Here is a 23,030-nt window from a genome sequence, read left to right on the forward strand (position 1 = left end):
GAAGATATGGAAGGAAAGCAGGGCCCAGACAGCCCGAGAGAGCACCTGTAGAAAAGGTGGGAGGCTCTCCCAGCTCCAGAACCAAGTTGTTCTGGACTATTTTACTTTTCTTCATGACTGGGTAACAGTCCACGGTCTATGTATGCGTGTATACACATACACACACATATGGAGTTTTATTGAACATGTTTCTATCTCTTTAGCTGCCTCCTCCTTTTGGTCATAGGGCTTGAACTGGGCACTGTCCCCTGAGCTGTTTCACTCACGGTTAGTGCTCTACCACTTTGAGCCACAGCGCCACTTCCAGTTTTCTGGTGGTTAGTTAGTGGGGGATGAGTCTCACAGACTTTCCCGGCTGGGCTGGTTTTGAACCATGATCCTCAGATCTCAGCCTCCTGAGTAGCTAGGATAACAGGTATGAACCACCAGCACCCAGCAACCTTTAAAGCCATGGGTTCTCAGTTTTGGTCTCTTCAGTGTCCCAGAGGTTTTACGCGTTCTAGTCATGCTTCTTTATCCCCCCGACCCCCCCATTTCTTCGCTTGATTGTCCCAATGCATCCACGTCGTCCTCAAGTTCTAACGGTCTACATTCTGCCTTCAGTTTGATCCGCTCCATCGACGAGACGCGTCTGGCTTATTGAGCCTTTACTTCCTTGTCCTGTGACTGGAACTCCTGGCTTGTCTGGCAGCGTGTAGCTGCAGAGTGCTCTGCCAGCCACGGGCCTGGTGCTGCTTCCACCGCCACCCCCAGGCACGGGGCCTGCCCTCGCCAGGGAAAGCGGGGTCACCGTCCACCAGGCCCTTCACTGACGCTTGCTGCGTGGGACCGTGCGTGCGTGCGCAAACGCATGCACACGCACACGCGCGCGCCCGCGGTCCCACCCAGATAATCCCACAGGCAGCTGGACTCCACAACAGGGTCCAGCTGGAAGCCTCTTCCGGCATGCTGCGCCAGTGTTCATCTAGAAGGATCTAGGACTAGCCTGGCAGATGTGGTCAGCCTGCTGGGCCGCTTTGCAGATGAGGACACCTGGAGAAGGCAGGAGACTGGCTCTGCTCTCCCAGCTGCCCTGTCCTGTGCTGGCTGAGACTGGTCGGGTCTCCCAGCGGCCCTGCCCTGTGCTGGCTGAAACTGGTCGGGTCACAGCATCCCAGTGCTCTGATGTGGAGCTGAGGCGGGGGGGAGGGGGTGTCCTGATTGTGTTTCCACCAGGACATTGCTGAACTGGGAACAGAGCAGGCCTTGGCATCTCAGGACCTAATTTTTCTCAGGATTTGCTGCCACCCCTAGAGGATGCTCCCTCTACCAGGTCCATAGCCCCCGGGGCTTCCCACACTGCCCTGCCTGGCCCTGCCCAGCCTTGTTGGGCCTGCTTTTCAGTGGTCTCTATCAAAGTTCTATGAGGACTTTACAGCCTGTGGGGGAGGGGAGCGGGGAGGGGTAAGTGGGAGAAGATAAGGGAGGGTGTAACAGTGTTTACACAGAAATGTACTCATTACCTTACGTATGTAACTGTAACCTCCCTGTTCATCACCTTTACAATAAGATTTTAAAAATAACTTTAAAAAATGACTAGCTTCAGAGACAGGGAACCACTGAAGCAAAACTTTTCTCAGAATATTTACATTATTGTTTTCTCCTTAGGTAAACTGAGTAGAATTGATTCTAAAATATACATGCAGCTTTGGAAAAGCAAAGAAAGATGGAAAGGAAGAAAGGAAAGAAAGAAAGAAAGAAAGAAAGAAAGAAAGAAAGAAAGAAAGAAAGAAAGAAAGAAAGAAAGAGAGAGAGGAAAGAAAGAAGGAAGGGAGGGAGGGAGGGAGGGAGGGAGGGAGGGAGGGAATGACTCCCCCAGCTTGGGAAATGTGTCTTAGAGTCCTCTTGTCTAGATACCTGCAGGAATCAAATCCTAGTGTGTTCTCTCCTATTTCCCTGAGACTTGGTTTACCCACTTCTCAGACTCTTCCCCTTTGGAGTCTCTAAGCATCGAGAGGAAAGAAAGGCCATGCTGGGAGCTGGCAGGCAGAGCTGTAATTACTGAAGCTCACACTTCATCTCTCTCTAAAGTTCAAGTTCATTAGTAAAAACCTCCTTTGTCTTGTCCGTCTCTCTCTCTCTTGTTTCCGGTTTCTGATGAGCTGCTGCGTAATTTGCAATGGAGAGTGAAAATGTTGAATTATAATAATAACGAGCATCATTAGCCTTTTTTAAGAATGCTAAACTGCATGTAGTCTCCACAAGGGCAGAGATGTGTGTGTGTGTGTGTGTGTGTGTGCACGCACGCACATGTGCGTGTGCATGTGCATGCATGCCAGTACCATGGTTTCCACACAAAGCTCACTCTCTTGCTCGGTTTGCTCGTGGCTGACACTCTAATACTTGTCTGGCATTTTGTTGAGGTGGAGTCTTGTGAACCTCTCTGCCCAAGCTGGCTTTGAACTGCAATACCCCCCCCCCACACACAGGTTTCAGCCTCCTAAATAGCTAGGGTTGTAGATGTCGGCCTTATTGTTTCTTTCTGTTTTGTTCCTTATCGTGACCTCAGTGTCTAGACCAGTGGCTGGATTGTAGTGGATGCTGTATGCACAAAGCAACTCTTGCTGTAGACACAAAGAAATGCACTGTCGTTCCTGCTCCCACATGCCGGGCAGTGCGCTCGGGGGCTTTGCACGTGATTGCTCTCTTAGCTCTTATAACAATCCAACAAAAGAGAGAATGTGACGCCTGCTTTGCAAAGAGGTAAATTGAGTCAGAGAGAAGTACGATGACTCGTGTACGTTGAAAACTCCGATTCAAGTCCACATATGGGTGGGATGTAAAGACGCATCCATTAGCTTCTGTGTATTGCTACGCTTCTGTCATGGACAACCCACAAGGGCAGGTACCGCCTGACGAGCGTCTGGAAATTACTGCTATATCGCTCCCTCCACAGAAGACATAGGGACGATCACTGAGCACGTGGAAAGTTGCTCCGCATTGCTAGTCATTAAGGAAAAGCAAATCGAAAGCACCCTCTGGGATGACTATGATAAAAATATAGACATGAGAAGTATCGGCAAGATGGAAAAGAACGGAGCCTGCATATGCTGTCACTAAAAACATAGAATCGTACAGCACTTCAGAAATCAGTTTGGCAGTTCCTCAAAAATTAAAACATGGACTTTCCAGCACCCTAGCAGTTTCACCTGAGGTGTAGAGGTATATGTTCACACAATAACATATCCACAGTTTTACCCTAGGTATATAGGTGTATGCCCACACAATAACCTGTATACAAGTGTACAGACTAGTACTGTCCATTAAAACCACAAAGTGGATGTCTATCCATTGATACATAGATGGAGACTATGTGGCATGTTCATACAAAAGAATACGTGTTGGCTATGAAAAGGAATGCTACCCTTATGTGTGCAATAGCATGCAGCATCCTTGTAAACACGATGCTACTTGAAAGAAGTAGCCATGCATCATATAATCCCACCATATGAAATGCCAAGAATATAGGCAAATCCAGAAAGAGAAAGACTATCAGGAGATGCCAGGCAATTATGAGGAATAAATGCTAATGAATATGGGTCTTCTTTGGCGGATGATTTACATATCATCACTGGACTGCATTTTTTTACAGGGCAAACTTGGAAGTCTATAAATTATATCTGAATAATGATTATCTCAATAATCACAATTATGTTATATCAGTAACGATGTATCAGTAATCTATCTCATCATTCTTAAAAATACATAATCAATATACTAATATATAAAATATATGAGCACAGGTTAGTCCAGCATGAAGGGGTGTGGTTCGAAGCAGAAATAGTGTCAGGGACCTGGGCTTAGACGCCACCAAGCGTGACTGGCTCTCAGTTTCCTGGCTGGCTTGTCTGTCTCCCCAGCCCCACCTCTCCCTGACCTCTGTTTCTTTTTACTCTGGGGTGGTTGTGGTTAAGTCCAACACATTCGAAGGGGCAGCCAGCCTGGTTCCTGCCCTGGTGCTGGCTCTGCCATGGAGCAGGAAGGAACCATAAGGGCAGGGGTTTGGAGAGCTTGGCTGCCTCCAACAAAAACAACAAAAAGCCCAAGGACTGGTAGAGAAACCCTCTAGAGAGCGATCGCTCTAACGATCATGCCCGGAGAAGCTGCCCAGGGTGTCTCTAGAAGCCACTCTTGTTTTCTAAGTAGGGGTGCTGGCTAATAACTGCATGTGGACAGCCATCTGCAGCTTGGGGGATTTTCCTCTGATGCCCGCTCTGGGACCTGGCCGGGTGACAGGGACTGTCTTCCCTCCACCCCCGAGGAGCCGCGTGTAGCTAATGGTTCTTATAATGAGAGGTTTGTCACGGGGGGCTTTCAGATGCTGCACCAACCTCGTTTGTCCAGCTCGTGGCTGTTGCCTGCAATCATCTCTGTGGGCTCCCGCTCCAGGAACCGGACTCGCTGCTCAGGCCAATTCAACTGTGCAGATGAGAAATAAGAAACTGCCCAGACCTACAAACAGGTGTCACCTTGCTCCTCGGGGGACGTGAAATACATGCTGACACCCCGCGCCAACATTTTTGTGTCTCGTGTCTACAATGAAGCCTCTTTCAGTCTCCTTGGCAGGGGCTTGGCAGCTGGGCCGCATCCACTCCAGATTTCTCTTAAAGGAGATTTCAAACAGTCTCAATTTCTGTCCATGTGTATTGGCTGTCCTGCAGGCCCCAATCAAATCAGATAATCACCTCTGCCCCTCCTATAGAAAGTTGCCCGTGATGGCTCTGGTAACTGGACTCCTGGTCTCATTATCTGGATCTCACTTAGGCTGAAGCCGGAGAAGGGGTGTCTGTTTGATCCCAGTTTTCTGCTAGCACCCTCCTGTGAAGGCGGAAATGCTTGCCCCTGAAATCAAACTGCTCCATGACTCTCAATAGGACACAGCAGAGGTTCGTGTGCATCAAGCTTGACAAAGAAGAGCATGCCGGTGTGATGGGAACAAAGGCTTTTTCCACTTAATGAGGGAGTGAGGTTAAGTGGGGCCGACGCCCTCTGCCACACCCTCTGCCTTGCTCAAATGTCCCCACCGCCTTCTCGTCCTGCCTCTGTGGACCAGGACCCCCCCATCCTCCCCCCCCAACGGAACCACATGTCACTCTGCAGCTCATGCAGCTGTTCTGTGTCTCAGTGAGGAATGTGGGGTTCGGGAGAGGGGCTGACCTGCTCAAGAGCTAGAGCTGAAGGGCCAGGTGGGGTCCTTGCCGCCCGTCTGGGCTCCTCCTAGCATAACACCCAGCCAAAGCAACTTTCAATTCCTCTGATCGCGTCGTCCTGCTGCCCAGGCCACGCCCCCCGCTCGCAGGTGCCTGCTGCCCAGGCCACACCCCCGCTCGCAGGTGCCTGCTGCCCAGGCCACGCCCCCCGCTCGCAGGTGCCTGCTGCCCAGGCCACACCCCCGCTCGCAGGTGAGGGTTGTTCCTGGGGAATGGCACAGAGGTCTTGGTCCCACACCCAGCAACCCAGGGTCTTTGCTGCCTGTCCGGGCTCTTCCCAGAGCGATGGAGGCAAATCCCGCTTCTTCCAACGTCTCCTGTTGTGTCGTCCTGCTGCCCAGGCCCCAGCTCTCTGCTTAAGTGAGGGTCCATCTTCCCAAGGAATGGCACAGACATCTTGGTCCCCACTCCCAGGTCCTAGCTTTCCCTGAGAAGGGCTGCCTGCTGGCTCCAGGGAGTCTTTCCTGCCTGGACATATCACAGTCCACATTGGATAACATGGCAGAGACCAGTTGTGTTCAACTGCTCACATCCCTCAAATCAGGCCTTAAAACAAGACCTCCTTCCATTGCCACCTCCCCCCCCCCCGCCCCAATGTGGTTATGTAGGGAGGAAAACCTGACTTTTTAGAGACACTCTTAAGTAACTGCTAGCTTGATCTACTTATGCACCTATCTATATCTTTCCCCTGCCTATCTTTCAAGAAAGAGCTTCTTTGTGCTAAGAAAATACTGCACACAAAGACCCCGGCTGGAAAGAACGACAGAACGAAAAGCAAAAGAGAAGGTTTAAGAAAGAATGCAAAGCAGAGCCTCAAGCAGATGTGTGTGCCTCTGTGCTCAGTGCATCATTCGTCCCAGAAGCACCTGCGGGTCTGTAGATACATAGGGAAGCAACATGGTGTGGCCATAGAATGGAAACGGCGGAAGGCCACTCCACCTTTAAAATGAAAGGGAATCCTGGCACAGGCCAGAACCTTGACAGGCATTGTGTTACGTGGACTATGTGAGCCTCGAAGGTCAGATGCTGTCTCCCCCACCCCCGCCCCCATGGTTCCCATGGGAGAGACAGAAAGGAAAAGGGTGCTGGCGAGGGACAGTGGCGGTAGTGTTAGGTGAGGACGTTGGTGAGGACAGAGTTTCAGTTTTACAGGATGTTTGAAGTTGGGCAGATGGCGGGGAGTGGTGATGATAAGCTTAATGCTCCCGAATCACAAATGTAAAAACGAGCTGGGGAGGACTGTGAGTTCGAGACCAGCTTGGGCAAAGTTATCAAGACCACATCTCAACAAACAAAACGAAGACAATTGCCTAACACGTATGCAAGGCTCTAGGTTCGATCTCAGTACTGCCCAAATCCATCAACCAATCAAGTTATCAATAAGTAAATAGGAATAAAAATAATAGACTATGAATGTGAGTTTCGCATTCTTTGTATTTTATTTTTTTATAATTTTTTTAAAAAGCTCCAGAAGATGATCAAATCCATGTTGTACTGGAAATCTCTCCTGCAACTCTTTGTGACCACGGCTGGCGCAGGGCCTCAGTGACGTTGGTCAGCTTCTCTGAGAGCCTTTGTGTTCTCCTGTGTGACACTGTGCTGGTTGCCTCCTCGTCTGAAGCCAGGGGCCTGTCCTACAAAGGTGACTCATCGCAGCTACCTAAGCCAGAGCCTGACTCCCTGCTCCGGGCCTCAGGCCCCAGGGTCTGTCTGAGTCAGCCAGAGCTCTTGGGAAGGAGAATCCAACAGGCAGGCTTTGAAAACATCTTTATCACACACACAATTTTCTGAGAGAGGAAAATTATATGTAAAACTGTGGATAATAATATATTTCTTTTTTTCCGGGGGACCCATGATGTGAAGCCCTATGCGGAGCCCATAATAACCTTTCATGTATCTCACTGAACCATTTCCAGCCCCACAAAGCACACGTCAGTCAGTCTTGCTCTTTCACACAGGAACCAGCAGGGGCCACGTGTCCCATTTCTACGTCCCCCAGGGGCACAGTGATTCCTGACATGTCGTCTGTGTCTCAGCTTGTGGACAGGGACCTTTGGCATGCTACTTAGATGTAACCCAACTTCCTCTGAAGTGTGGGGAGCGATGGCACCCTCTTCAGAAGGCCACCAGGTCTCCAGGGCTTGGACGTTGCCTGGCCAATGTCTGTCTCGAGATCAACAAGATGTGAAGTGTGGCCATTACCTGAGAGTTATACCAGCCAGTCTCCAAGTCCCCTCCACACTGGCAGTGAAGCGGACACTGGATGAGCTCTTTCCAGAGGCACTGCCCATTAGTGGAATGGCCCAAGCTATGGGACACCTGTCCACACCCTCCTTATAAAATGGCAAATTTCACTCAAGGTCATGAGGGATGCTCTTGGTCGTGACTCTCCTTCAGCCTCGGCTGCTGGAGTTCACCCCTGAGCTGTGATTCATCTGTGCCTGGGCCAGCCGAGCCCAGGGGGGTTGGTTCAATGGCTTCTCCAGCATGTTGCTTGCTTCTTCATTAGTGTTTACTGGTTATTCAGCAACCTACTCTTCCTTATGTGAGGTTTCCTTCCTGTGGTTTGTTACCTATTGCTAACTACAGCCCCCAAAACATATTAAATGGCAAATTCCAGGAAAAATTCACGAGTTTTCTTTAAGTGTATTTCTGTTATAATTGCCCCCATTTGATAGTGTTATTGTTGTTAATGTGTTATTGCGCCTAATTTGTAAATTGGACTTTATCATAGCTATTGATGTTAATTTTAAAAGACGCTGTGTGCTGGTGGCCCACACTTATAATCTCAGTTTCTCAGAAGGCTGAGATCTGAGGATTGAAGTTCAAAGCCAGGGTAGGTAAGTCCATCCGTTTCTTATGCTTAATTAACCATCAAAAGAGCTGGAAATAGAGCTGAGGCTTGAATAGAAAAGCTCACAGACAGCTACCAGGCCTTAGTTCAAGTCCCAAGACCAGCACACACACAAACGTTTATGAAAACCATGGAATAGAGGCTGACACTGCCCTGTTTCAGGATTCACTCGGGGCTGGGAACGTGGCTCTTGAATATAAGGGGCACCATCTCCGCAAGCCACCACCATCGCCACATATCAATTGTAAGATGATGCTTATTACCATTAATGTCCAAGGTGGATGATTAGATTCTATGAGATCTGATTGTAACAGCTTTAGGGTGAGCAGGCTTCTCTGTACCACCTAACTCTTTAAGCAGACTGGTTTGGGGAAAAAGAATGGTAACCAATAGGTGACAGTTTAACACTGTGATGCTACCAGAGGATATTTTAATGCTAGGGAACTTTTCTTTCATTTTGGCAGCACTAGATTTGAACTTGGGGCTTTTTGCTTGCTGGACAAGTGTTGCAGCCTTTGAGCCACACCTTCCGTGCCTTTTGCTCTGGTTATTTTTGAGGTGGGGTAGCCCTGTAGCCTTCCTATTTACAATTCATGCCATGACTAGACCGACAGTATATACCAACATGTTCACCTTTTTAGTTGAGGTAGGGTTCCTGGAACAAGCAGGCCTGGAACCCGATCTTGCCAGCCTCACCCTCCCATGTAGCAAAGGTCAAAACCATGCACAGCCACCATTGGTTGAGGTGAGTGTCTCGTGAGCTTTTGGCTTGGGCTTGCCTACACTTGACTCGCCTCATCTCCACCCTACAAAATAATGAGGATTACAGGCGGAGCTCACTAGACTTGTCACTAAGAAGCCCTAAAACTGGCTGAAACGCTGCCTGGCAAGATGCCAGCAACATCAAAGTCAATGGAAAGTAAAATGGGGAAAGGCTAGGAAGAAAGGATTTTCCTGTGTTGCCAGTTCTGGGGCTGCCCCTGCATTTTTTTTTAACTCCAAGTTAGTGAACAACCACTTGAGCCAAAGGTTTATTTCTGGCTTTTTGGTGGTTAATTGGAAATAAGAGTCTCACGGGCTGGCTTCAAATTGTGATCCTCATATCTCAGCATCCTGAGTAGCTAGGATTACAAGTGTCCAGCTGGGGAGAATTTTTTAATGTGTGTTAATTACTATACAAAGGGAGTTGCATGTGATATTTCCATATATGCATGTAACGTATCTCAATCATATTTAAGCTTCCTCTATTATTCTTTCTTATCCACCTCCCCCACCCCATTTTGGCAATTTACAGTGGGTTTGACTGTTCTGTTTTCATATATACTAATAATTTTGAGCATGCTCAACATGGATGGCCAAAAAGGAAATGCAAATCAAAACAACATTGAGTTTCCACCTCACCCCAGTTAGAATGGCTTTATCAAGAAAATAAACAATAACAGATACTGGTGAGGATGCGGCCAGTCCGTCACCCCAATACACTGTTGGTGGGAATGTAAACTTGCTCAACCACTCTGGAAAGCAGTGTGGAGGTTCCTCCAAAAAAAAAAAATTGAACACAGAACTATCCTACAACCCAGCCATTTCACTCCTGAGCATTTATTCAAAAGGATTACAAAAGAGAAAACAGTAAAAGTGCCAGCACAGCCCCTCAATGGACAAATGGATCAAGAAAATGTGGTGTATATACACAATGGATGTTTACTCACCCATTAGAAAGCATGCTATTGTACCATTTGTAAAGAAACAGAAAGACTTGGAAAAAAATTATGTTAAATGAATTAAGTCAGGCTCAGAAAGACAAACGTTGCCGGCTTTCCCTTACACGTGGGAGCTAGATTTATCTAACAAACTTGTACGTAAATAGGCATGGTGGCAGGCAAGCATATACCAACGTATTAATGGAAGTACAGTAGGTTCAAGGGAGATCTCAAGTAGCATCATTCCTTAGACAGCCTAAATCACAAAGTTTAGCAAAATAAAGCAGCAGAAAGGGGTTGGGTGGGGCCAAGAGGAAGAGGATAGATGAAATAAAGAAGAAAAGAGAGGGGAAAGGCAGGCAAGAATCTTGATGTACATACTACAAAATTAAACACAGTGAGAGAAGGGGTGGGTAGGGATGAGCATGTTGAAAGGGGTGGCATTGATCAAGATACGTTGTAAAAACTATCATAAACAGGGCTGGAGATATGGCCTAGTGGCAAGAGTGCTTGCCTCATATACATGAGGCCCTGGGTTCAATTCCCCAGCACCACATATACAGAAAACGGCCAGAAGTGCTAGCCTTGAGCAAAAAGAAGCCAGGGACAGTGCTCAGGCCCTGAGTCCAAGCTCCAGGACTGGCAAAAAATAAATAAATAAATAAATATATATATATATATATATATAATAAACAGCTTTGTTAAATGACAAATCCTTTGGGCAGCTACCTAAAGATAATAATAGCAACAACAACAATAATGAAGTAAAATAAAATTCAAAAAAACCAATAATGTATCTTGATCAAATTCCCTCATCTACTGGGAAGACAGAAATTCTTGTATGTATACCACACATAAAATCGCTCTGTGCTGCCTACCAGTGCCCTCAGAAGAGCCTCAGGGATAGCCCCAAAGTGGACCCAAGAAGGAATGCCCTGAGTGGGCATAAGCCCCTCCCCTTGTTGCTAGGTAACATGCCTCACCCGGCACCAGGCAGAAGGTTGGGAGTGTTCTCATTCTGAGAGTAGTGACAGATGTAAACTGGAGCCCAGATTTCTCTCATGTAGTGAATGTGTCGTGAAAAGGCCTTCGCCATGAAGTCAAATGGCTTTGAGACATGATCCAACTGGGTGGGGAAGGTATGTACTATTATTTCCTTCCTTAGATGCCACGTGTGTGTGTCTAGGCTGCACTCGGCATCTTTACCTGGCCAGGCTGTGTTAGGCGGTGAGAAGGATGAGTTCCCCTGTGTAAGGGGGCGGACGCGGGCGCAGCTCACCATGGCACCGTGTGCCCGGAGGCCCCGCTCTGGGCTGAGCTGTGTGTCCAGTCTAACCCCGATGCCCGAGAGTGAGACCTGACGTGGAGGTGGGGTCTCGGCAGAGGGGCCACGGTAAGGCAAAGTCATCCTGGCTCGGGATGAGCCCTTCCCCAGGGACTGGCACCCGTGTGAGGATGGACCTAGGGTGGCGTGACGTGGGATGCCGGCCTCTGAAGATGGAGGTGGAGACCAGAATGAGGAGGCTGTGAGCCAAAGAAGCGGAGGAATGCCAGCAGCCACCGGGCACTCAGGGTGGGGACAGAGGAAGGTTCCTCCTGGGGCCCCAGAGGGAGCACCGCCCCGCCGACGCCACCGTTTCAAACTCCCGGCCTGCAGAGCCCTGAGACGATGGATTCCGGATGATTTTAGGCAGTTGTACGTGGCTCGTGGCAGCCTTAGGAAACCGGAACAGGCACCAACCCCGGGGGCCACACAGGCAGTAGGGACCAGGAAGCCCTTCTAAGAGAAAGTGACCTCGTCTAGGCCCAGGGTGACAGGTGAGGAATGGCCCCGTGGGGAAGCTGGAGAGGCAGCTGTGTAAGCAGGGCCGTGGAGAAGTCCCCGCGGGCTGCGCCCGGGAGGGGAAGGGGTGGGTTCCAGGGTCCCTATGCTCCAGGAGACCCACTCGCGCTTCGGATGTTGCTCGCCGTCTTCTTGGCAGCCATGTTTCTCTTGCGTGAGTATTGGTGGGGACCCCTTGCGGTGGTCCACAAGTGGCCAGGATGAGGGGACTTGGCAGCTCTGCCAGGAGGTGCGGCTGGTGGGGTCACAGCCCAATTGTGACCTTGCGGAGACCCGGAGAGGTGAGCCTGAGGGGATGGGCTGAGGTTTCCTCAAGGACAAAAGCAGCTGGTTTTCAGGAGGACATTGCAGGTGAGGGAGGAAGGACCGAGGGGCTCCTTTATCCCTACTGAGGGTGCCGGGAGGGTGTGCTCTCTCTCCAAGGAGATAGGGCAAGGGGAGGAGGAAAGAGAAGGGGAGTGGGGGGTGTCTTAGAGGCAGCTGAAGCCCAGGGTGTTGCCCATAGAGGGGCCCTGGGGTCTTCCTTGGGTAGATTGGAAGATGTGACAGGCAACCGCTGACCCCTACAAAGTCAGTAGGAAGATGACATTGTTCTGGAAGCCACGGGACAGATTGGCTAGGGGCTGTGGGTAGTCAGCAGTGTCGAGTACAAAGGTGATGAGTGGCATATAAATCCGAAAAGCGATTCCCTCCGCAAGAAACATGTTTTTGCAATAGTAAAAGGCTTCATCAAGGTGCGTGGGGATTCCGAGTCGACCTTGACCCCTATTAGATAAGGAGGGGAGGCATTAGGATAATGAGGAGGAGGCTGAGTGTCCCTCTGCTGTGGAGTGGGTAGACGTGAAATCACCCCACGTGTGGGTGGCCCGGGCTTACCGATTGTGCGGTGCTGAGATGGATTGGTTCATTAGGCCGTACATGACGGTGCTTGCCGGCTCTTTCTGCAGAGACGGCTTAAGCAGTGTTGGACAACATACGGGAGTTATATATGATTCTGTAACTGTATTCTGTACTTTACCAAGGTACCGCTGGCTCTTATCCAAATACATGGGATTTCCTGGCTTGTAGAATTTACCTTGAGCCATTCTTCCTCCCCTTTCCTTTGACCTCTGCTCGGGCTCTGTTGGTCCCCTGAACACCCACGTCTGTTTCCAGTGTCCTTTCCTTTCCTTTCCCCTAAACTATTTCCAGAAGGTCCTCCTGGCTGTAAGAGCCCTCCGGCTTTCTGAGGCGCAGGACAGCAGAGGTGTGATGTTGGGGAGGGGGCCTGGGGAGCCAGAGGGTCTCCCTCGGGGTAGGGGGGCGTGCCTCTTGTGCCCAGTGGCATCCTCACCGCGTCGGTCGGCACCGCTCCGGTGCTGCTGCCGCTGCTCGAGGGGAGCGCAAAGGGGGAGAGACGGCTCTGGGCGTGGGCTCGGGCCGATCTAAGTGAAAGCATGGGCTTCCCCGCCATCTCGGCAGAGAAAAGTTCTTGTCGCGGGTGTTTAAGAGGACGCGCACCCCGGCGTGGCGGACCGGGACACTGGGCACCGTCACCTGCAGGTGACGTGGAAACCCACAATGGCAGCGGTGGCCAGCTGGACTCGGTGTGGACGAGCTTCAGAACTGACTCTGGTCCCCTGGGTATCGTATGTATGTTTGCTGGAACTGGGGAAGGGGAACACCAAAATGGAGAGAGGACGGGTAAAAGACGAACCAGTGCAACAGCAATACTTAGAAGACCATATGCTGTAAACCAACTGTGCAACTCGGGGAAGGGTGGGGAGGGTGCTGGGGAGGGGGGAAGGGGGGAGAACAACCAAGGAGGAGGTAACAGTTTTGATAAGTCACTGCTTTATGAATGCTCCAGGAGGTCAGAGGTCACAGCATCTGACTCTGCTGGAGATCTAGTTCTTTCCTGAGAACAGCGTGGAGGGTGTGGGGATACTGGTCCTCCAGCAAGGGAAGGACGGATTCCTGAGCCAGGATCGTGTCCAAGGTGAAATCTGTCTTTGGTTTATGTTTGGGACATGAATAGTGGGGGTGTCCCGGCCTTTTCTATCGCAGCGTCACATTGGCTGTGGTCCAACATGGAGAATCCTTCTCAGGGAAGAAGGAAGATGTGGGCCATTGCTAGCCTGGGCCGTCGGCAGGGGGTGAAGTACCCCTCCCAGCATGCGGGAATGGGGGCCGGTGTAAGGTGCCAAGCGTGGATTCTAAGAACGAAAGAGGGAAGCGGTGACGCAGAGCCACACGGAGTGAGCATGGCCTGGGCTCCGCTGGGCACACGGTCTCTCGGGTGCCTGACCCGCGGGTGCTCAGAGCCTGGGCCCACGGCCAGCTCCTGTTCGCTAGGGACACCTCTGGATGTAATCGCTGCTTTCCTGTATTTGTGGGTTTGGTACACTCAGTTTCGAGGTGCTAGTCACGTGACCCGTCTCTCTTTCTCTCCCTTCTCACAGTTGTGGCATTGTACGTGTTGCTTCACATATGTGTGTATTGTTGTATAGACTCCATGTCCATTATGGATGTGTATATGTCTATATACTTCATTATATATGTGTATTATACAAAGCTCACGGTCATTATGTGTCTACATAATTGTTATAAAGCAATATAGCAATAACTGTGTATTATGTATATATTTAGAGACCACATGCTCCCCCCCTCTCTATATAATACGTGTGTATTTCATGTTCATTACTTGAGGGCTGTACATTCCATCGAATCTGTCTATCAGAATAGGTCCCCCCATTCCCTCTGCAGTGGGGACAAGAACCACATGGCAGCAGGAGGTGTCACTGTGTACGTAGATGGATAGAGACACTCAGGAGAGGGTGCGCAGATCGGCCCCCGCGGGTCAGCCGGGACCAGGCTGGGCCAGACCTCCCCCGCCTGGCTGCAAAGGCCCGGCAGGCTCCCATGTTCTGAACCACACACAGTGCTCCACGGCCAAGGCCGGGCCGCCTCTGCCTTCATCACGTTTATTGTCAGCTCTTCACGATGTATCAGCTCTCTGCAGGAATCCGTGAGTCCTTTCAGGTCTTCTATTTTTGCTTCACGAGAGCTAATTGGTGCGCATCATCCCGGGTGACCGTCTCTGGCACGCGGGAAGAGTCGTAGATGGCCGCACACCTGAGTTAGAGCAGGTGGAGGCTGATGGTCTGTCGCCCAAGGACAGCAGGACTCCAGACTGGCAGGTGACAACCCTGACACCCACGTGAGCCCCATCTCCATCCCTTTGTGAATCAGCCGAATAAGAAGACGCCCACGGCATATCATTTTCTCCTAGACATTATCCAGTTCTTTTTAAAAGCCGTTCCTACGTAGAGCTCTACAGCGCCACCATTGCGAGTTTCTTCTTTCTTGTCACCAGTTGTCGGGGCTGAGGGGTGGCGGCTAACATGGTCTCAGCCTCGTGCCACCCCAGGCAGCCTTCGAAAGGCCCCTAGCTTACACTTGGGAGTGATTCTTCCTTGAGAGAACTTCTACTCCCGGCTGAGTGAGTGGCGCGGGCTGGCTTATTGCATGGGGATGGTGAAGAAGAGCGGTTCTATAGGTGGACTCATCTTCAGGGCCCTGGGACCTGAGGGGCCAGCCTTTGGGGCATCAGCTCTCGAGGGGGGATGTAGGAGGAGCATGCGCACACACAAGGTCTTACAAGGTTATCACAAAGTCTCCTCGGTACTCAGTTTCAACATCCAGGTCTGAGTCATGCCTTGCCTCTCCAGTTCTCTCCCTTTCATGCCAGTACTGGGGCTTGAACTCAAGGCCTTGAGTTCTCACTTGCTTTTTTTTGCTCAAGGCTGGCACTCCTCTCCTTGAACCACACCTCCAATTCTGGACTTTGCTTTGGTTAATTGGAGAGAAGAGTCTCTTCAGTTGTCTGCTTCGGCTGGCTTTGAACCATTATCTTTGGATCTCAGCCTTCTGAGAAGCGATGATTACAGTCATGACCCACCAACTCCCAGCCACGGTCTTGCACTAGCAATAGTCGTAACACTAGCAATTCTGGAAAACTTAGAGGCATGACTTCTTTTTCTTTTTGTGTCTGCTGATGCAAATGCCAAACACCAAACATGTAATGGGGCTACACTTGTTGCACTGTTGGAGAATCTAAGGAACAGAAACGAGTGCATGGAAGAAGGATTCTTTCATCCCAATAAAATAAACAATAATGTTCTCTCTGAGAGTACAAATGGAGGTGGATGGAATAAAGGAGGGAAGCATGCAAGGTTTTATCAGGGGATGAAACATACTGGATTCACTATTGGCTAGTATAATATGTGAGCAGGGAACATTAAATTTTATAGTAAAATTTAAATTATGTATTCCATTTTATCCTTCCATGTACTAAAAGTAGCAATCATATCTGCTTTTGTCTAGGATTCCCAGAGCGCCACTACAGTGCAAGAGATCAATTTGCCCTTCAAAGCCTCCCGCCTGATGTTGCAGAGAGGAGCTCTGACTTCGCCAAGGTAACCTCTGCCGCGAGTCCTCGGGTGATACGCAGAACGCTCCCGGCTGTGAAATGTCACAGTGGCACGCCTGAGATGGGCTTGTACTCTATTTTGTTTCATCAAAAACTGAATTAATGCAGCCAAAAATCTAATCAGCTGTGACTAAGAATCATTCCACCACACTAGGCAATGCATAGTTAATTGTTCTTTTATCATCTTCCCAACAATCTGCAGGTTTATGTTGATCGAGAGGAACATAATGATCGATCTCTATTTTAGAATAAAATTAATGCATCGGGAGAGAGGGGAGTACTATGCGGTAGAGCATAATGGCGCATGTTACGTGTAGATAATATCCATTCTGAAGGGCAGCAAGAGGGACTCTGAAATCTAAGAAGCTAGCGTAGGCTGTTTTAACTGCAAAAGGCGTCCGCGAGCTGGGATAGGGAAGAAAAGGAGAGGTCATATTTATATGCATGGCCCATTCTAGTGGTTGGTGTTGTGCATGGTAGGTCAGGCTCTGTCCAGAAATCAGTTCCTTTCATCCTGCTGTCTGCCCTGGGAGGAGGTGCCCTTGTTGTACCCACTTTGTGGACGAGCGAACTTGCTCTGAATCTTGTGCTTCCAAACCCCTGGAGCCACTCTGTTGGTCCTTTGCTCTGAAGGACGGCTGCAGAGGGAGGCTTTTCCCAGGTAGCAGGACCCGAGTGTGGGCCTTCTGACATTACACGCGTGCCCCTGGCGTGTGCACTGTTCACATGCCACCGGCTGCCCCTCGCGGAGGGCTAGTCTACCAACAACTTTTGTAATGGAAAGAGAAAGTGAAAGTGTAACAGTTGTTGTCCATTATTTAAATGTCTCACATTTAAACAGAAAAGCTATTTGTGAACCCCCCCATCCCACCCCCAAATGCCTGTGTCAAGCATTACATTAACATCCCATTTCGTAAAGCTCTACACAATTCCCAAGGTCCCCAGGCCCTAAATCTCCCAAGACAGACAAAGGATGCTATTTGGGGTCCTGAAATGCAGCCACTGACATTCAAAGTCTTTTCTGGACGGAAGCACCACCCTCACCCTGACCACTTCAAAGGCCTGCGAACATGCCTGTCTGTCACTGCCTTGCTCCCTGTGCAGGAGCTTGAACCCTGGCCTGGAGGGAGGGACAGCCAGTCAGGTCAGGGAGAGTCTGGCTGGTTAGGAGGAAATGTGGGGCAGGATGGTGGTGGGGCTTGAACTAGACAGGCACTCTGTCACACAAGCCGTGTCTCAGGTCTCTGCTCGCTGGTTATCTTCAAGGTACAGTCTCAGCTTCTGCCCAGGCCAGCCTGGGCTGCAACCCCCTAGGTGTGTTTTTCCACGTCACTGGGGATAGCGGCATGCACAGCTATGTCTAGGCATGGTTGAGATGGAGCCGCTTGAAGGCCCCTTTTTGCCCAGACTAGCCTCTAACCGCTTCCCCCTATTCTCCGCCTTCCAAGTGGTTTATAAGCTTGAGCCACCATGTCTTGTGGCTTCTTACTCTTTTAAAGAAGAATTTCAGGGCTGAGGATGTAGCGCAGTGTCAGAGTGATTTCCTAGCGTGCAAAAGGCCTTGGGTTTGATATCGAACACCAAATATATGAATAATATATATGCGTGCACATAGAGATGTGTCCATACACAAGCTGACCATCACTTCATCCACACTTTCTCCACATCTATTCTGAAGTCGCTTGGGTCATCTGGTTTGATGTGCAGTGTGACTTTCCATTTTCCCCTCCTGACTTTGAGCTTAAAGCCTTGTCCTTCTGTGAGTTCGAAGGACGCTGTGACATGATAAAACTCACCCACAGATGCCCTGCCTGTGTAAGTGCCATCAATCTCTGCATCTCTCCAGAGGCTGCACAAGATCCATCACTTCCCTTCCAAAAGGCATTGAAGCCATAGCAATGACACACGGCCCCCTCTTCTGCCAAGTGATTACTTAACAGGAGTGAAATATGAAAGTGTTCTTGTCTTTAAAATAGTCCAGGCTTTCCTGATAGTAAAAGAAACGACAGCCCTAAGTGCAAGCTTAGGAAAATAAAGGCATGCCTACAGAGGGCTATAGAAGGTGTGCGTAAGGGCACGCATCTTTTCTCTTTTCCCATGTATTTTCTTATAAGAGGCTGTAATGCACGTTAACTTTTATAGCTATTTTATTGTACAATATGCCATCAGAAGCAATTCCCCATGTTCCTTGAATTATTTATAATTTTTAGCTTTAATTTCTGCAGAGCATACAGTGCAGTTGTGCATTTTGTGACTTCTACTCCATCATTAAAAAAATCAACAACAGTCTTGCTGGTTGTCAGGGCTGTGGGGATGAGAGTATAGGAGAGTTCCTCATTCAGTTGCTACGGAATCTCAGTTTTACAGGATGGAAAGATTTCTGTAAATGTGTGGTGGTTATGAATGCGCCGCATTATGAATATATTTGATGTCACTGAAAGATACACTTCAAATGGTTAAGATGGTGAGCTGTGTGTGTGTGTGTGTGTGTGCGTGCGTGCATGTATATGCGTTGCCGCAATATAAACGTTGGAGAAAAATTGGTTCTTGCCAGCTTTTCACTGCCTCAGATTGCCCTGCATGAATCTTCTGGTCTTTAGTAACTGCACAGAAAGATAATCGCTTCACAATAGAGAATGAGAAGAGCTCAGGGTTCCCCATTTGTCTTAAATCCGTGTTTCCCCATTGCTCCGAGCAGAGGGAGTGCACACAACCAAGATGCGCTTACATCTGGGATGAGATGGTACCGGCTTGACAGATTACCTAGCGTTGGTGAGGCTTCCGGAAGGCTCGCTAGGGGGGTGGGGCGGGCTGGCAGCCCTCGCGGAGGTAGCGGCTGTAGAGTGAGGAGAGCTGAAGAGGTGTACCCGAAGAATCTATCAGAAAAATACAGTTGTAGGTTTCAGAGAAGCACTGGAAAGGGAAAGAATTGTCTTCTGGAGTCAAAAAAAAACCCTGCAGATTTCAAAGGTACAGATCGGATTAGATGCTTATCCTTTGGAGAAATAAATTGCTCCCGGAATAGCTGTATCTGCACGACAGGAGCTCAGGATTGGATTTCTCTGATCATCTGCCTCCCATCTCTCTCTTATTTCAATTTATGAAATGACGGCCTTCTTAGTCATATGCCTTAAGGCATAAATATAATGTTAAAAACAGTCAATAAAAACCATGAAACTATGAGTGCATTTACCAGCTCTACAAAATCATGTTCAAAGCATTTAAAGAAATCGATATCTGTAAAGCAGCATCTATGAAAAAGATATTGTAAAAAAAAAAAATGTGTTGGGATAGCGGTGGTCAGAAAATGGATGGTTTACTGGCAAAGCAAGACACCAGTCCGGCGATTCAGCTGACCTCTCTCCAACCTTGAGTGTGCTACTTTAAATACAAGATAATTTTCCTCTCTTTTTTATGTCAAATCTTACATCCGCTAACTTTATTTTAGATGAAAGAAATCTCTTTTCAATGCCACGTTTAGTTAACTCTGTCTAAAAGGCAGATGGGGTACCATCCTGAAATGGTTTGATTTGAGAAGAGATGTGCTATGAAAGACGCAATTACTTTTCAAATTCACCCACTTTAAAACGTCGTAGCTGACTTAGGGATATCACACAACCCTTCCTACTGTCCTGCTCGCTTTCCCAGAGGAAGCATTGAACAACAACAACAACAAGATTGCTCTAGTCCCTGATGAGCTGAGCTGTGATCCCACAGATTCATAGGTTAAGCTCTGAACCCCACTATCTCTGTATTTGAAGATGGGATTCCTCAAAAGATAATTACATGCAAATGAGCAGGGGCAGGGGGCGCTGCCCCACTGTGAGGGGGTGAGGAGGAGATTAGGGTCCTGGGAGGTAGAGACCAGGTGGGGATACGGGAGGAGGGTGGACCGCCCTTAGCCTGGGAGAGCCCTGGGGAAGAAGCCAGCCTGTGAACACCCGGACTTCAGACTTCCAGCTTCCAGAGCTACGAGGCAATAAGTGGTTGCTTAATCCGCCCAGAATACACACGTTTCTAACAGCTCCACCAAGCAAATATAGATTTTCTTAAAGGTTGCACATTATCTTTGATTATTTAATAGGTCTCCACCAGAAAATTGGATTTGATAAATAATAAAGTTTCCCTTACCTGAGGATTATATATGTCGAAGAACACAGAATAAAATGTTTCCCTTCTAATTCTTTTCCACTTGTTTTAGGATTTTTTTTTTTTTTTTATCAAAACTGAGTCTAAACACAAAGCGTTAACCTTGTCCTGGGAAATGGATCATCAGGGTGGCCCTGCCTCCTGTCCGTTAACTCTTGGAGACCAGGAGTGAGGCCAGCAGCCCTAGCCTTGGTTGCCTAGCACTTTATTAGAGTTCATAACGTCGGCACTTTATTAACATCTGTCAGATGAACAAGGAGACAAACGGTTTGGCCATGTCTGTACATTGTGAATAGAGAACTTGCATCTAAGTATGTTAGAGACATTTCAGTGTGTCGGACATGCTGAGGTACTCCCACTTACGTAGCTCAGATGACATCATGCATGTTTGTTGCACACCCACCAACACACCGCCTAACTCAGGAGCCTTTTGTTGGTGGGTTTTGACGACATCAGTGACTCACTGATTGCTGCTGAGCCATAGGAAGTCATTCCTAGAATTCCCTAGATTCCGCCGAGGGACTTGTGCGATCTTCATCCCTTCCCTATTTGAAGAGAAGGCCAACAGCTTTTCCTCTGCACGAGGGCGGCTGTCAGTGCGGAGACCCCGTGCTTCCAGCACTTCAGAAACCAGTTCGTGATCACTCTTCTTTATTTCTTTTGATAGAATCAAAGTCACATTTGCCAGGTCCCAGATAATTAGATCGCGATGGACTCCTTATCCTGTCTTCGGGGCCTCTTTGCCCTTCCAGAATGGCACCCGATGGCCTTACAGCCCCTGGGCAGCCCTCGATGTGGGGGTCCCACAACTCTGACCCCAGATCCCTATCTCAGGCCAGATGGAGCCAAGCCATTGTTGCCAGTGGCAGAGGCCTTTTCTGTCCCAGCTTCAAGCTAAGCTTATAGCTACTCATGTCTACCCAAATCCTCTTGTTGATTCCAAGGTCTAGGTCCTTGAGACCAGCAATTACAGGAACCTATGTTCTCATAGGTACCATCCCTGTCTTCTCCTTGCTCTCCAACTCTGGAAGTCAAGGCTTTCTAAGGTTCTGTAGCTGGTCCTGGAGCCCCCAGCTCCGGATGGGCCCCGGGGGCCTCCGTCAGCTAAGCTAGGCCTCCTTTCCATCCTATCTGAGCGGAAGGAGCACCAAGTCTTTATTAAAAGGATTTCTCCCCATCAGTCTTGATTCAACTTAAGCCTATGGAGGGAGTTACCCAGAAATTGACTCTCTCTCTCTCTCTTACATTTTTGTGCATGTTCAAACTTTGACAAGCATTGCACTAGAAAATAAGACTGATGCTATAGCTTCTAAGATAGTTTGTGTGTGTGTGTGTGTGTGTGTGTGTGTGTTTCCTCTAAAGACAAGTGTCAAAGGAGTTCCTACTGAGTGTGATTATACACTTTGCAGGGTATGAAGGAACTATTATTATCAGAACTAAATTTAACTAAAGTGGGAGGGACTGTGGACTTTCACACGGGCACCAGGTGCACTGCCATTTTTGTGTATGTAAATGAGAGGCATGGCAAAGGGACGGGGGGGGGGGGGGGGAGAGGCACGAGGAAGCATGGAAGCGGCACAAAGCCCGGGTCTCCGCCTGCTGGATCGCACAGCAAGCTTGGGAAACGAGGGCCCTGCCACCAGCCCTGCCCACGGAGGCCACGCGAAACCTTTGTGGTACTGGGGCTTCTGCTGCAAACGCAGAAGGCTGGGGAGGGAGCCCTCCTCACCGGAGCCCTGGAAACACCCCAGGGTGTGACCTTGAAGCATAGTGTGACCTTGAAGTGGGAGGTAGCCATGGGACTGAGGGAGAATGTCCCTGTTCTTGTGTAGCTGGAGATTCTTTTTTTTAAAATATCAAAGCAGATTTTAAAACTACTTACCTTTTCCTTCTCTGCCCATCTACTTCTCTTATATCTGAAAAAATTCTGAACGACGTTATACAAGGTGATAGAGATGGTGTAGAAAGCCACCTCCCCGCACCCAATAGAAGCCAGCCATTGCCCTGGGGGCCCCACAGGTGCCGCCTTCGCAGCTGCAGGACCCCCAGGGCTGTGTGGATGCATGGGTCCAAGTCCAGCTGGAGAACACCCCATCGGTAGTTGACCAAACGGGGATTGATTCTGTCTTGAAGTAAAGAAAAATGCTGCGTTGCTCTAGGAGAGCCATCCTCCAGGTCCTCGCATAGCAGGCCTGTCCCCTCTGAAAGTGGCCCTCCCAGAGGACCAGCCACCGTGGGGTTCTGCCAGCACCTCTGGCGTAGAACCACCACGGTGTGGGTCAAAATGCAGCACCCAGGCCCAACCAAAACCACCAGAATCACCACCTCAGAGCTGAGGGGGGGGGGGTCAGGCAATGACTGTGATCCCAGGCGTGTTGGGGTTGGGGTACGCATGTGATGCTTTGGGGGTGTACAGGGTACCCATGTGACGCTTTGGGGGTCTACAGGGTACCCTAGTGGTGCTCTGGGGCTTCTACGGCGAAGATTCTCTGCACGCAGGGGCTGTAACTGGACCGTTGCTGCTCAGGGTCTGGATGCAGTTCCATGCAAGGGTTCATTTTAAACATGCAATCATCGGTGTTACACAGGGGCACCAGTAGGGCACCGGTGGCTCATGTCTGTAATTCGGGCTACTTAAGAGGCCGAGATCTAAAGATCAGAGTTCAACGTCAGCCCAAGCAGGAAAGTTCGTGAGATTCTTATCTTCGATGAACCATCCAAAATCAAGCCTGAAAGTGGAAGTTTGGTTCAAATGGTAAATTGC

The 23,030-nt window shown here is 49.3% G+C and overlaps 1 protein-coding gene across 1 annotated transcript in view; it reads left to right on the forward strand.

Moving 5' to 3' along the window:
• The window catches only part of C2H10orf90 (chromosome 2 C10orf90 homolog), a 195,608-nt gene that overhangs the window by 109,378 nt on the left and 63,200 nt on the right, over nt 1–23,030 (forward strand). Inside the window, exon 3 of the mRNA XM_048336112.1 lies at nt 16,012–16,103. Within this exon, the coding sequence (XP_048192069.1) occupies nt 16,012–16,103 (92 nt within the window). The remainder of the gene's footprint in view (nt 1–16,011; nt 16,104–23,030) is intronic.

Source organism: Perognathus longimembris, chromosome 2, assembly GCF_023159225.1.
Source record: "Perognathus longimembris pacificus isolate PPM17 chromosome 2, ASM2315922v1, whole genome shotgun sequence".
Taxonomy (NCBI): Eukaryota; Metazoa; Chordata; class Mammalia; order Rodentia; family Heteromyidae; genus Perognathus; species Perognathus longimembris.